We start from the raw sequence: 13,579 nt of genomic DNA, 5'->3' as shown, positions 1-13,579 counted from the left end.
ACGGGTACCTGAAATTTTTCATATTTTTTCTGATGTATATTAGTACATGAGATTTTTCATATTTTTTTCATGTATACTGGTTCATGAGATTTTTTATATTTTTTCTGATGTATATTAGTACATGAGATTTTTCATATTTTTTCTCATGTATATCAGTACATGAAATATTTCATAATTTTTCTCATGTAGGCTACTCGTATACATGAGAAAAAGTACTAACATATCAGGATAAATACTTAGAAGATAACACTTGTTTTTTCTCAGTTTTATTTGAATCGGTGTGTAGTAAAACAATTGTCAGCCATAATTTAAAACACACGAGCATGAAACCTAGTGAGAAATACAGGAACTATATTTGCGTTAAAACCGCATTGAAAACAAATATACAAAATAATGAAGAAGGCGCTCTTACAAAGAGAAACTAAAACTTACGAAGAAGCGTTGCAGGAATAAGAAGAGACCAATAAGAAATAAGGAATGTCAATGCATCTGCTTTTAAGCTTGGTGTAGCGTTTTAATGCAGCTCCCCAATGGTAAGTGCAAGTCACAATGGATCAGTGTTAGGGTTTTGAAATATGATTGAAAGCAACTGCAAATGGGGACAGCGTCGGCCATATGATGCGGCTGATGCTTTTTTTATCAAATATTCTGAACTTTGTTTTTGTTTTGATTCACATGTTAAGCCTAAACATCTACTTATACTGTTTTCGTCCGTCGATGCTGCATGGTATCCATATCTCGACGTCGTTGAGGGTAAATCGCATATGCGTTTTTTAGATGGGATTAGCTGCAAGTCTGGCAACAAATTCGTTTGTAATATAAGCAGAGTCCTTTTCTTCTCACATAACGGCACGATGGGGATTTGTTGACGCATGGAACTGAAGGTTAAAATATATCGAATTAAAACCTTGCTTTACATAATAAAACTTACATAACATTATATATATTTATAAAACATTACATAAATCTCAGGTAATATTACATGAACCGCACATAAAATATGGTAGGGTGGGAAAAAATGGGACATCTTATCAATCTTTTTTCTCGACCCATTAGTAAACAATGAACATTCAAAGAATTATAAAACCATATCCTCACGACTCCATTATACTGTTGTTTATTGTTTAAAATACGATCAGGATGTTTAGATAGTATGTGCTTAAGGTGTCTCGTCCCACTGTACTATAACCTAAATTTATATATCATTACAAAGCATAAAATAATTGGTATTTTTCTTTTCAAATACAGTTGAAAATATTAAATGTATAAAAACAGCAAAGAGAGGGAATTAGAAACTTAAGAAGATTTATTAAATCACACTAAATGCAACGTCCTAACATAGTATATTTATAGCAGTATCTCACCTGTTGTATTGTGGGATCCCAAACTGTTCTGACCTGAAAGTAAAAACAAGTCTGTCAAAAATACATCAAAACATATAGTACTGTAGCCTTGTGGTGAAAGATAAGACACCTTTAGCACATAACATCCAAATCCTGATTGTATTTTTAACAATTGAGTAGTGTTTGCCGTGTATATGGCAACAAGAGAGAGAAGATTTACATGGTAACTGATAAGCTGGCACGAGGGGTATGAAACAGAACACCCATATTATAATGACTGTCATTGCCTTGCACACAAGTAGTTACATTCATTAATTAATTTGTCTCTTCGGTCACAGTAACGAAGATTGGAGTAGTATTCAATAGCATAAAACAACAGTCGTTATAACAATGTTGTGGGTAAAAAGAGAAGTACTAAAACTTATTCCATAAATTTTACCTTCGTGGCATTGGGACCTATTGCAAGGAATGGAAACGAGGGGTCGATGCCGTGATGAACATAAAGAGCCTGCAGGTTGTCTTCTCCTTCCCTTGTATACGCAGTTGAGGATCCGGGTTCGAATCCCATCCCCGCCGCATCGTTTCGAACATACTGACCAAGTACTAGCAACCCATATTGGCTTACAGCGAGCATTCGGGCAAAGCATGCGTCTGGTTAGTTAAAAGAACTTCTTATACTCGATGCTGTTGCCATCATGCAAAATTAGATAATGCTTAGGGAGGTTTCTATTATATGGGTGGGGTCATTGGGTAAGCAAAAATTTGCCAAACACCCAAGGTTGTTCAGTTTAATTCAATTTAGTCACTCAATTTAGCGTCTCACAAAGATTTATACTGCAATTGCTGAATGAGATTTCAAATTGGTTTGCCAATTCTATTTATGTAAGGGTTCACACGTGCCATGCTATGAAACTGGTGATTTAGGCAAGAGTTGGTACATTACCCTAACTCTGGCCTAAATCGTAAAATTGGGCAATTGTCAATCTCTGGCATAAACAAGCAGATACATATACGTTTTTAAATAACAGAACAAGCTTACAAACAGCTGGATTCGAGCAAAATAATAAGTTGTAATGCGTATGTGAGGTTTATTTCCTATTCAAGGAACTGTCGGCCTTAGTCGCATTACTTATACAAGACCGCACGGCTCAAACTTGGCATCAAATTTCGGCCAATATCGTCGTGCAAGGATTAAGCTAAGCCCAATAACAAGATTGAATTACTTCAAATATCCGTTCTCTCGTAATACAAAGCTACTTTTGATTAAAAGTGGCAAAAATTTAAACCAGCATTGGAAGTTCGCAATAAACATTTCTTGTAGCATGCCATGTAAACTTATATAGTTAGGATGGGGAAGAGTGAACACCTTTGAAATATAATATCCAAATTTAATCAATTAACAATGGTCTATGCTCTATGGGGTTTGTGAGGATACGGTTCTATGTTTCTTTGAATGTACTTTTTTTCTACCAAATGGGACGAGAAAATAGAATGAAAAGGTGTCCCATCTTCCCCACCCTACTATACGAATGCACGTATAACATAACATTGCCAAACCAACCCACCTTCTAGGTTTCGGCAAGTGTTTACAAGCAGAACGCCTCTCTATGGTGGTACCGTTGCCAGATACACAAAGAATCCGTCGCGTTCTTACACTCATACCCCTCCCGATGCATTTTCGGCTACACTGTACACAATAGGTCGTTGTTATGTTTAGCTGTTTGATCTAGCCCACACATTTTGACTTACCCTTCTCCACGGCCGAGGTTGCCACCACGGACACCGTTCTGCGTAGCAAGTCTCTGATGTAATAGGTCGTGTCTCGTTCACCCCACAAAACTCAACGGCGACCTCTCGCGTGCTTCCATCTGCCATTAATATTCCGCATCCGAGCGCCCGAGTCCTCGTGCCGTTTCCACACGTAGCAGAGCATGTGCCCCAGCGACCAGCCAAAAATCTACGTTGAATAATTCTTTAGATTCAAAAAAATTACGATTTTCACACAAAAAAGCGAACAGAAGTTTGCACAGAATCTCACCCCCCCAAAATGTTAAAAGTCTCTTGTAATTTCAACACAAAAGATACCACTTGGTTGTTTAAAGTTTCAATACATTACCTTGGTGGACAGTCTCGTCTTCCACAAGGTTCCATATATACATTGGGTTTCGTTACTCCAATGCAATACCATTCGTCCACCTCTTTAACCCCATCCTCCATGCACATAAGCCGTCTGTATTGTAACCCGTTGTCCCCACACGATGCGCTACATGGTGTATGCTCCCCGTACTCGTACGAGTAAACTGTAATTAATGGAATGATTGACCAAAGGAAATAATTAAAGTCGCGTCGAGGGTAATTAAATGAACGTAATTCGATAAAATTACACTCAATGCGTGGGCGAACGTCTAAATATAGTATAATCCAAAATTGAGACATCCATTTGGGCTATAGTAAAAAGGATCAGATTAACTAAACCAGCGAAGAGGAACTAGCATCAACATTATAGTCATTGAAACACACATTGTGGGTAAAAAATACGAAAAGTTTCGAATAAAACGTGGCTGTAAATCCACTACTAAACTTTTCACTTTCCCGGTTTTCTTACCTACAAGGCTGAGACGTAAACTTGTTGTAAGATTGCCTCCGTCATTGATTGCATGACAAGTATATGTCCCTTCTGTGTTTGAGTCGGCGTTTGGGATTTGTAAGATTTTCATTTGGTCCATAAGTTGGTAGTCCAAAGTCGTGCCCAACTCGAATATAGAAGTGTTGTTAAAGGACCAGGTTACTCTCGGTTCTGGAAATCCTTTTACAGGGCACCCTGGAGAACAGACGGTGTTTGTTTATTAGGTTACGTCATAATATTTAAACAGCGGCTATTCTTAGTCTAATCTGAAATGAACGCCGAGACAGACAGGCAAATTTTGTGGGGCCTATGTAACCTTTGTCAAGTTTTATGCGAGGCATTAGCCGCGCTCTCAGAGCATAATTGTTCACGGGAAAACATACCCGCATTGTTGCCAGCACCGCTTTCCTGTGAGCAAATAATAGCGGCCTTATATCCTACTCAACGGTGGATAAATAGCTGGGAAAGGGAGTAATCGCGCTCGGAGCGCAGGATTATCCTTCCTTACGCGGAGGCATCACGCGCCTCTTTGCGGTTGAGGTCGATCAACTACTTTCATGGGTAATGTAAATGCGGGTGTTGACACATCGGGCAGTGAAATTGCCCCACTGCCCACCAATTGCCATAACTTGAAGGGCGACCGCGCGATCCACAGAAAGTCAGAAGAGGAAACCGTACACTGACCCACGAAGTTCAAGGGGGACTACATGCGCGCTGCCAGCTAAATAAATCGACAGACCCAGCCACTTAAGCCAGTGAATAAATAGTGCGACGTTCAGACGGCAAACAATATAAAATGAAAGTTCCACAAAGCGAATAAGCCATTAAATCCTACCGCCACCAATGCAATTTACTTTGGCCTTTTAAGGGCGGGCTTCAATAAAACTGTGCCAGTGCACCCGAAACTTTATACAGTTGAAGTGTACGAGACAGTTCACCCTTTTATGGAAAATCTAGTTTTAAAATATATTTCCTTGATGGCCAAAATTAGAAATACCGTGCAACATATTTCTCAGCCCCTTTGCGGCATAACAGCTTACCGTGGAAGCAATATCGTAACGGAGAACTAATACTCCCAGCGAATATAAGTTAGTAGCGCGGTTTTTAAAGCTTACAATGTAATTATGTTCACCCACCCATCATAACAGCACTGTTGACTTTAACATTATATTGCTGCGTGTCAGTTGTGGTGAGCAATAACTCAGGTAAACCATCGATGTTTGCCTTGGTGTTCAAATCGTCCAAATGTGGTGGGTCTGTCAGGTAATGTAAAGTATTAGCATATATAGTTGGTTGGGGGAAGATGGGACACCTTCAGCACATAATATCCAGATATCCTGATCGTGTTTTAAACAATTAACAACGGTCTATGGGAGTCACGAGAACATAGTTTCATATGTCTTTGAATGTTCTTGGTTTACTACTAAATGGGACGAGAAAATAGATAAAAAAGTGTCCCATCTTCTCCCATCCTACTGTGGTGTGGAAAGAGGGGACACCTTTTCGTTTAATTTTCACCTGTCATTTTGTAGTAGGCTAAACAAAGAGCATTTAGAGAATTATAAAAACTGTATACTCACGACTTTTATAGACCGTTGTTAATTGTTTAAAACACGATCGGGATATTTGTATATTATGTACTAAAGTTGTCCATCTTCCCCCGTCCTACTATATGTGAGAAACATTGCGTAAAACAAGCATATAGGTCAATGGTTTAACTTTAACAGTGCATAATATTAGCTTAATACATCGAGTAGACGGTGAGCAAATAATTGCTAATGGATAATACGAAGCAATTATTATTTGTTTAATGTATTCTGTGAAGTGATTGCGACACAGGATCCTTGTATTAACTATTTCGGCGAATTACTTAACCTTTTATAATCTGTATATCTGCGCAATGTCTTATTCCATTTTTTGCCTATAATGGAAACATCTGGCCATGCTTTAGCCCCCTTTACAATACCTTTATCGTATAGGTAAGTATATACAGTATTGTGGGGTAAGATGAATATGAAGGTTACAGATAATACTTGAGTTTCAAATTCAAGATTTTAACAATTTTAACAGCGCTATTTCAGAGTCGCGAGGATACAGTTATATAATTCTGTAGATATTCTTGGTTTACTATCGAATAAAACAAAATAGAAAACATAGATAATTTCATCCGAATCTACTATATCACTATAAGCTATGGTTAGAATAAATTGCACTGTCCTAGTTTTACCATTAAGTGTGGGCATGACGTTTGGCATATCAACGAAAAATGGAAATGTTTATATAGATACAGATGCTCAAATGTGGAAAAAGGTAAAATTTCAAAAAAAGTAACAACTTCTAAAAAAAATCGCGTAAAATGGAACTGTTGGAGTAAAAAATCGTCCCTTTAACACTTACCGACTAATACTAAAGAGGAAGCTTGATAATCGCTGCCAGCAGGATTGGATGCCTCGCATGAGAAGATGCCTTGGTCGGCTTTACGAGCTGGGAATATTTCAAGTGTGTTGTCTGTGAGCACGTTCGAATTTTGTAACAAGCCTGGGCCGTCCTTTTTCCAATCCACGTAAGGCTCCGGAAAACCTATTACGGTAAACAATTTTACGGTTAAGTGACTTGCTATGTGTAAAGGCTTCAACTGACGTGAGTATAATGCTAATAAACGGAAAGCTGTTTAGGAAATTTAACTCTATTGTTTAAACTGCAGGAAAGATTATACCGGTGGTGTAAATTTTAAAGCTACATTATATTTTCGAAAGGCATTTCGTGGTTTTTAAACGCATTCTTCAAAAATAGTTGGAAAATATGTCAAGCTATGTTTTTGTGAGTCAAAACAAAACCCGCACTATGTTAAATTTCTAGATCCAGACAGATTATATACAAGAGATCGCATACATAGATATATAGTAAGTTGAGCTAAAGTGGATACCGCAAACACCAAACATCCTATATTTTCAAATCGTGTTTTTAAGAATTAACAACACACCTTTAGGATCGTGATATTACGGTTATATAGTAGGGTGGGGAAAAACGGGACACCTTTAGCACATAATATCTCAATATCCTGATCGTGTTTTAAACAATTAACAACGGTCTATGAGGGTCATGAGGATATAGTTTCTTTGAATGTTCTTTGTTTACTACTAAATGGGACGAGAAAATAGAATAAAAAAGTGTCCCATCTTTCCCCATCCTACTATATAATTCTGTAAAAAATGTTTACTTCCACATTGGACAACAATAGAGAATAAAAATAGGATCATCTTATTCTAAACCCACCCAACCATATTTTAGTGAACGTTTATGGTTGAATGTCTGTGCAAAATAATGTAAGACCTACGTGAATTTGATACAAGTCTAACGTAGTTTCCAAACTTTATAACTTAATTTACGAATAATTTACTTGGAGCGCATCAGAAAATATTTTTTATACAGACCACTATATATTAGGGTGGGGGGAGATGGGACACCTTTTTATTCTATTTTCTCGTCACATTTGGTAGTATAAGAAAAGAAAATTTAAAGTTTTATAAAACTGTATTCTCACGACTCTAAAAGCGTTTTAATTGTTTAAAATTGAAAGATCTTTGTTTACTACTAAACGGGGCGAAAAAATAGAGGTAAAGGTGTCCCATCTCCCCCCACCCTACTGATACCTTTAAATCATAATACCTGCAGTAGGACACCGAAGCCTTATTCTTGCGCCAAGCTTTGCCCGAATATCCGAACCTATGGTCGCTTCAATGACATCTGACTCGAAGTCTTCTAATGAGTCGATGGTTGACAAGATTCGAGGTTTTTGAGTCACGGTTAGTGGGGTTGTCTTTGAATCGTTCCCATACATATTAGAAGCAACACAAACGTAGGAACCAGTGTCGGAAGCTTCGGGATGGATGATACGGAAAGCGTTGTCTTCTAACACGTACTGCCTGGTATGATGAAATTGAAAGTTTACAGGTGGTTTAAAGAGTTAGATATAATGTTATGAATATCAATGATAATTATTTGACACCTTTTCACGTGATAAGTTGTTAAAAATCCTTTGTTAGGTTAAAAACAAATCCTAAAGCAATTTCCAACTATGGAAGCTCTTATATCTGACAGGGGTACGGAATATATTTTACAATTACACACCGCGTTATATAAGTGTTGTCTATTTCTTCTAAACTTGTGATAATGAACTATTTAATCAGCCGTCGATTTTGGTTTCAATTTGATCAACGATTTGCAGAAAATTAGTAAGAAAGCTTAAAAGGGTAAATATTACTGTTTAAAGGATTTGGTCGATGTCCCACCTTCGGTTATTTGCGGCCGGTAAAGGTGTATTGTCTCTATACCAGCTTATATGAGGCACAGGATCACCGGTTGCCTCGCATAGGATCGTGATGACCTCTGTTATTTCGGAAACAATGACGTTGCCACCTACGTAGACGATTACTTCTCGTTCTAACTGCCGCGGTGCAACCGTTGGTTGGGTAATAATAGATGGCCGATGCATATTTCGAGGCCGTTCTGTGATAAAGTTTGGCTTTAATTAGTTTACGATCGGCTGGTTATAGTTTGGTTAGAGGCTTGACGCTACCACCGTTGCAGGCTTATGTATCATTAGAAAAGACACTTAGCGGCAATTGCTCCAGCTTTCGCTGAGTTGTCTTAATCGTCAGCCATACATTAAAACAAAACATTTGGTTACTCGTAACCGGGCACAATGTATGTGAAACAGAACACCCGTGTTAAAACGACTGTCACTGCCCAACGCGTGGGGATGTACGTAAAACACATTCACGAACTCTTTGTTTCATAAATATATACCATCTGCACAGTTTTATTTTTTTTTATTATCAACACCAAACGCTGTATCTTACCTCCAAGTCCGCCTATAGCCTTCACCACAGCAGTGTTATCCACGCTTCGAATCCCACTCCTGCTCCTTTGGTTGTCAACTGCGATCTCGGTTTCACGAAACGGAAACGGAAGGTCGTCATCTTCTACAGATGTTGGAAGCAACGATGATGGGGTTCTCTGAAATTTCTCCAAGAGCTAAAAACAGAAAAAAAAAATATTTAATTGAATAAATGAATGAATGTAACTTATTTATTCTTGTGGGAGTGTGACGAAGTCGTTATAACAATTTCAATGTGCGAATTAAAATAATGTAATAAAAATAAAAATGTTTTAAATGAAAATAATGTAAAGACATATTACATTCATCAAATATCCTGAAAAGTGATTACGTATCGTAACATTTATAAGAATTGGGACAACTCTGGCTTTCATCCATTGTTCCCAATTAGATTTCAGCCACATATATAGTAGAAACCGAAAACTCACGTGAACATCAGGAGTTTCTAAGTTCGCCTGTTGCATCAGGAACCTGTGTAATGCCAAATCCTCTTCAGAAGTTGGTTCTGGAAAACTAGGGGTTCGAATTTGAAACTCAGGGCTTAGCGGTTCGCTTGGGATGTTAACTACATCTGGTGCTTGCTGGTCTCGCTGTATGTTAACAGGAGATACAGACAAGGATGGCCGTCTACTACTACGAGGTTCCACTCGTTCAATTGCTAGTTGTTGTATGCCGTAGGAGAGCTCAGGTATTTTTAATACTGGAGGTAGAGGATCTCTGGGTGCCATTGCCACTGTACGTGGGAAATCAAATCGACTTGTTGTGGTTCCTAAGTCCCTTTCATTGTCGTCTATGTTATCGATGTGCGTTATAGGTTTGAGTCTACGTTGGCTAGGTTGTTTTAAATAAACCCTGGGACCAGTTTCCCGTCGTGGATAATGCGTGATTGGGAAGAAATTTCTTGGGGGTGGAGTCGCATCGTCTGTAAAATTAAACCTACTTAGAAATGTATTTTCTCGTCCAATTTGGTAGTAAACAAAGAACTTTCAAAGAATTATAAAAACGTATCCTCACGACTTCCAAAGACCGTTGTTAATTGTTTTCACCACGATCAGGATATTTGGATATTATGTGCTAAAGATATCCTGTCTTCCCCCACCCTACTATAAAACTTAGTGCTATGGGGTACGATAGATACCGTTAGCATATAATTTACATACTTCGTAATTGTGTTTTTAACAATTAGTAACGCCTTTTAACGTCGTGAGGACACGGCTATATAATTCTGTGAAAAGTCTTTGTTTACTACCAAACGAAGGAATAACAGATAATGAAAACATGGGTCATCCCACCCCAACCTACTATATTCTCCACATAAATTTGGCAAAGCCGAATTTATATCAGAGTTTTTCATACCTGTATCGTTTGTTATGATCTTCAAGACAAAATTTGCCCTTACGACTCCTGCCATGCAAACGTAAACGCCCTCATCAGGTTTTGCTACACGCAGGATCCTCAGTGAGCCATCCTTTAGGATAGATAGGTGCCCATGCCTGCTGGTGATAGGCCTACCATGGTACTTCCATACAAGGTTCTGCTTACGGAATCTATGAGAAAAGCGCCGGCATTTAGAAACCGTAATTAATGTAATTTTCTAATTGGCGGTTAGAAAGCATACGAGGCGGAATTCTCTGTTTATTCAAGTGCGCTCCTATACGCTTCATTTGCTGTACTTAAGAATAACCGCAAAGCTGGCCAGGTAGTTTTAAACACATTCCCTATATGCAGCCTATATGTATACTACTTTAATGTTTTACTGCTATGTTTATTTAGAAATATTTAATCTATAGTAAAAAGTAACCACAAACAAGTCACATAAATGGTGATTGGTTAACATGCGCAAAATATAACACTCAGGTTTTGAACTTCCCAAAAAAATGATTATTTAGATACACGCTGTACGTACATACCTGTCAGTTTTACACCGGACGATCACGGTCGTTTTAGGAAATATTGAAGCTGTGGTTCCGACCTGTAGCCGAACCTTGGCTTCTTTTGTGGTTTGTACAAATACCGGGTCCGGACTTTTTCTGATAGAAGCTGAGGGAAAAATTGGTGTTAATGGGGATGACGTGGTTGACTGGCCTCTGGGGAAATAAGACTTACGGCATGCGGGGTTATTGCATGGCTTCCTGGTGATTGGGCGTCGTTGTTTTGAGCATCTTCGTAAATCCACAATAACAGGTTTTGTTTTCCCGGCAAGGAGCTGAACGCAGGCGTGCTTACGGATGCTCTGACTCTTCCCACAACGCGGGGGGCACTGTAACGTTTTAAGGAAGTTTGGTCAAGTGAAGGAAAACGAAGCTTTGTTCGTAAGAACTGCAAATTTGACGACGATTATGCTTAAGGCGAGCCCGCCCTCGCAGGAAATGGCTCGGCCAATAAACCCGGCTTAGCCGAGGTTTTGTGCAAATTTACCTGGCGTGCTCTAAAACCTCTAAAAGTTCGACTTCAAAGTGGTTTTGATAGTCGATCATGAGAATTTATTGTTCACTTTTCGGAAGCCAGAAGCCACACTGGCTTTAAAGTCATTTGCACACAGATTAAGCATCCATGCCCGCGACGTGCTGTCATCTGTCACTATTTGACGAACGTGCTTGCGCCACCTGCGAGACTCGCGGTCACAGGCCGCCCTATCTTTTGGACAAATTAGTGACATTGGCTTAATCGTAAAGATAAGCGAGGTTATGTGAACCAAGCAAACAGGCGGTCAAGGCTCTAGTCTTTGAGCGACAACGGTGCCTTGTTTGGCCACAAGTGCGAGGGCAAACATACGATCACTGAATCTCGATTATCAAACTTTAGGCCTTTCAACTGTCGACGTGTCGGGTTAACTTAAACTAACAAGGGAAGGTAAGTAAACCCTACAACGAACCAGGTGTACATATATCTAGTGTCAACTCAACCTTGGTGGCACAGCGCCACGAATAAGTCATGACTCTTTGTATGCGGCTATGTGAATTATAAACTATATATTAGCCGACTGTTTATATAGTACTGTAGGAAAGACGGAACACCTTTAGCTCATAATATCCAAATATCCCGATCATGTTTTATACAATTAACAACGGTCTATAGGAGTCGTGATGATACGTTTTTATAAATATTTAAATTTTCTTTGTTTACTACCAAATGGTACGAGAAAATAGAATGAAAAGTTGTCCCATCTCCCCCACCCTACTAAATTGCTAGTTACAGTATACTGGGTGAAACGTTATACTTCGTACATAAGATTGACACCGGAAATAAAACGATGTTTACTGCTCAGCAAACAACCGTATTCTACCTGGGGGACTCACCTATAAAACTTTACTTTGAACTTAACGAGCATATTTACCTGCGCCGTGGCGTGACCTATTTTTCAGCAGTCTCATATGACAGAGCAGGACATTAGCAATTAATAAGTTTATCGTTTAAAACATTTTATCTTTAACTACTCGTGTGGTTTATCGTACAGACCACCTGTGTACAAATATACTTCATACGATGCAGATATTACTGAAAACGTGTGTTGTCTGCGCAACAAAATAATATATATATAGGTTAAAGTAAGACAATGTATTTTTAAACCGCTTTTCTCGTCCCATTTGGTAGTAAACAAAGACTATTTACAGAATTATATAATCGTATCCCCACCACTATTAAAAGATCGTTCATTGTCAACTATTAAAACCATGAATAGGAAATCTTGGATTTTATTTGCTAACAGTACCCGTTCTATACCCACAGTTGGTAGGGTGGGAATAGACGGGTCACCTTTAGCACATAATATCCAAATATCTTAATCGTGTTTTAAACGATTAACAACAGTCTATAGGAGATTTTATAATTCCTCGAATGTTCTTCGTTTACTACTATACACGGGGAGAAAAAATATAATGAAAAGGTGTCCCCCAGTAATATGCAACACGTACTCACCCGTGACCACGGGCGTACAATATATCTTGCTGGACAATGTCTCAACCCGCAACTTCTTTTAGTACTTGGCTTTTTCCTTGAGCAATATTCCTTGGACACTTGCACAGTTTCTCCAGTCCCCAACCTCTGCATGCACATTAGCTCCCTCTCCTGTTCACCTCGCCCGCATGTTCTACTACACTGTAGTGAAAGAGAAGTGGGATTAAAGGGACAGCATTTAAAGAGAAATTTGAGTTTGTAGCGATTGTAGCGATGTTGAGTCCAAGATCTTCTTTTATTAAATTCCATTTATTGAAGCCTCAACAGTGTGGCTAGCCATGGGACCTGGGATGTAGGCCGTTGAGTTGGCGCATTACCCCAACACCCAGGCTGCTACCGAATAAATTTACATAGTAGGGTGGGGGGGGAGATGGAACACCTTTAGCACATAATATCCAAATTGCCTGATCGTGTTCTAAACAATTAACAACGGTCTGTGGAAGTCGTGAGGATACGGTCATATACTTCATTGAATGTTCTTTGTTTACTACCAAATGGAAAGAAAAACCAAACGAAAAGGTGTCCCATCTCCCCCCACCCTACCATATACACCACCCAGGGTGCTACCGCATGTATTCATGTACACATTACTTACTTTAGTCCAAGGTTCCGGGACCCATTCCGGGGAGCATGCTACCAATGAACATGATGTTTCAGATTCTGGTTCGGGAGATGGGCACATCAGGTCGGGTCTGGGCTCCCCCCGTGATGCATGAGACTGGTCTACACCTTCAGGCATGTACCGACACTCCA

General features: G+C 39.1%; 1 protein-coding gene across 3 annotated transcripts in view; it reads right to left on the bottom strand.

Moving 5' to 3' along the window:
- Nucleotides 1-250: 250 nt before the first annotated feature.
- LOC100186792 (ADAMTS-like protein 1) overlaps nt 251-13,579 on the bottom strand; it is a 49,260-nt gene continuing 35,931 nt past the window's right edge. For 2 of the 3 annotated variants that reach the window (XM_026834147.1, XM_026834149.1), the window contains 17 exons: nt 12,788-12,817; nt 10,976-11,129; nt 10,780-10,909; nt 10,226-10,416; nt 9,298-9,791; nt 8,832-9,006; nt 8,262-8,478; nt 7,639-7,895; nt 6,367-6,549; nt 5,106-5,225; nt 3,949-4,164; nt 3,460-3,643; nt 3,093-3,300; nt 2,909-3,030; nt 1,783-1,994; nt 1,365-1,397; nt 251-878 (listed from right to left, as the gene is read on the bottom strand). In XM_026834147.1, coding sequence (XP_026689948.1) covers nt 784-878; nt 1,365-1,397; nt 1,783-1,994; nt 2,909-3,030; nt 3,093-3,300; nt 3,460-3,643; nt 3,949-4,164; nt 5,106-5,225; nt 6,367-6,549; nt 7,639-7,895; nt 8,262-8,478; nt 8,832-9,006; nt 9,298-9,791; nt 10,226-10,416; nt 10,780-10,909; nt 10,976-11,129; nt 12,788-12,817 — 3,021 coding nt within the window. In that variant the 3' untranslated portion in view covers nt 251-783. Of the gene's footprint in view, nt 879-1,364; nt 1,398-1,782; nt 1,995-2,908; nt 3,031-3,092; nt 3,301-3,459; nt 3,644-3,948; nt 4,165-5,105; nt 5,226-6,366; nt 6,550-7,638; nt 7,896-8,261; nt 8,479-8,831; nt 9,007-9,297; nt 9,792-10,225; nt 10,417-10,779; nt 10,910-10,975; nt 11,130-12,787; nt 12,968-13,421; nt 13,566-13,579 lie in introns of all 3 variants that reach the window. The other variant, XM_026834148.1, reaches the window with a different exon arrangement.

This window comes from Ciona intestinalis, chromosome 4 (assembly GCF_000224145.3).
Source record: "Ciona intestinalis chromosome 4, KH, whole genome shotgun sequence".
Lineage (NCBI taxonomy): Eukaryota > Metazoa > Chordata > Ascidiacea > Phlebobranchia > Cionidae > Ciona > Ciona intestinalis.
Note: the sequence above shows the minus strand (reverse complement) of the source record. Positions and strands in the feature narration are given on the sequence as shown.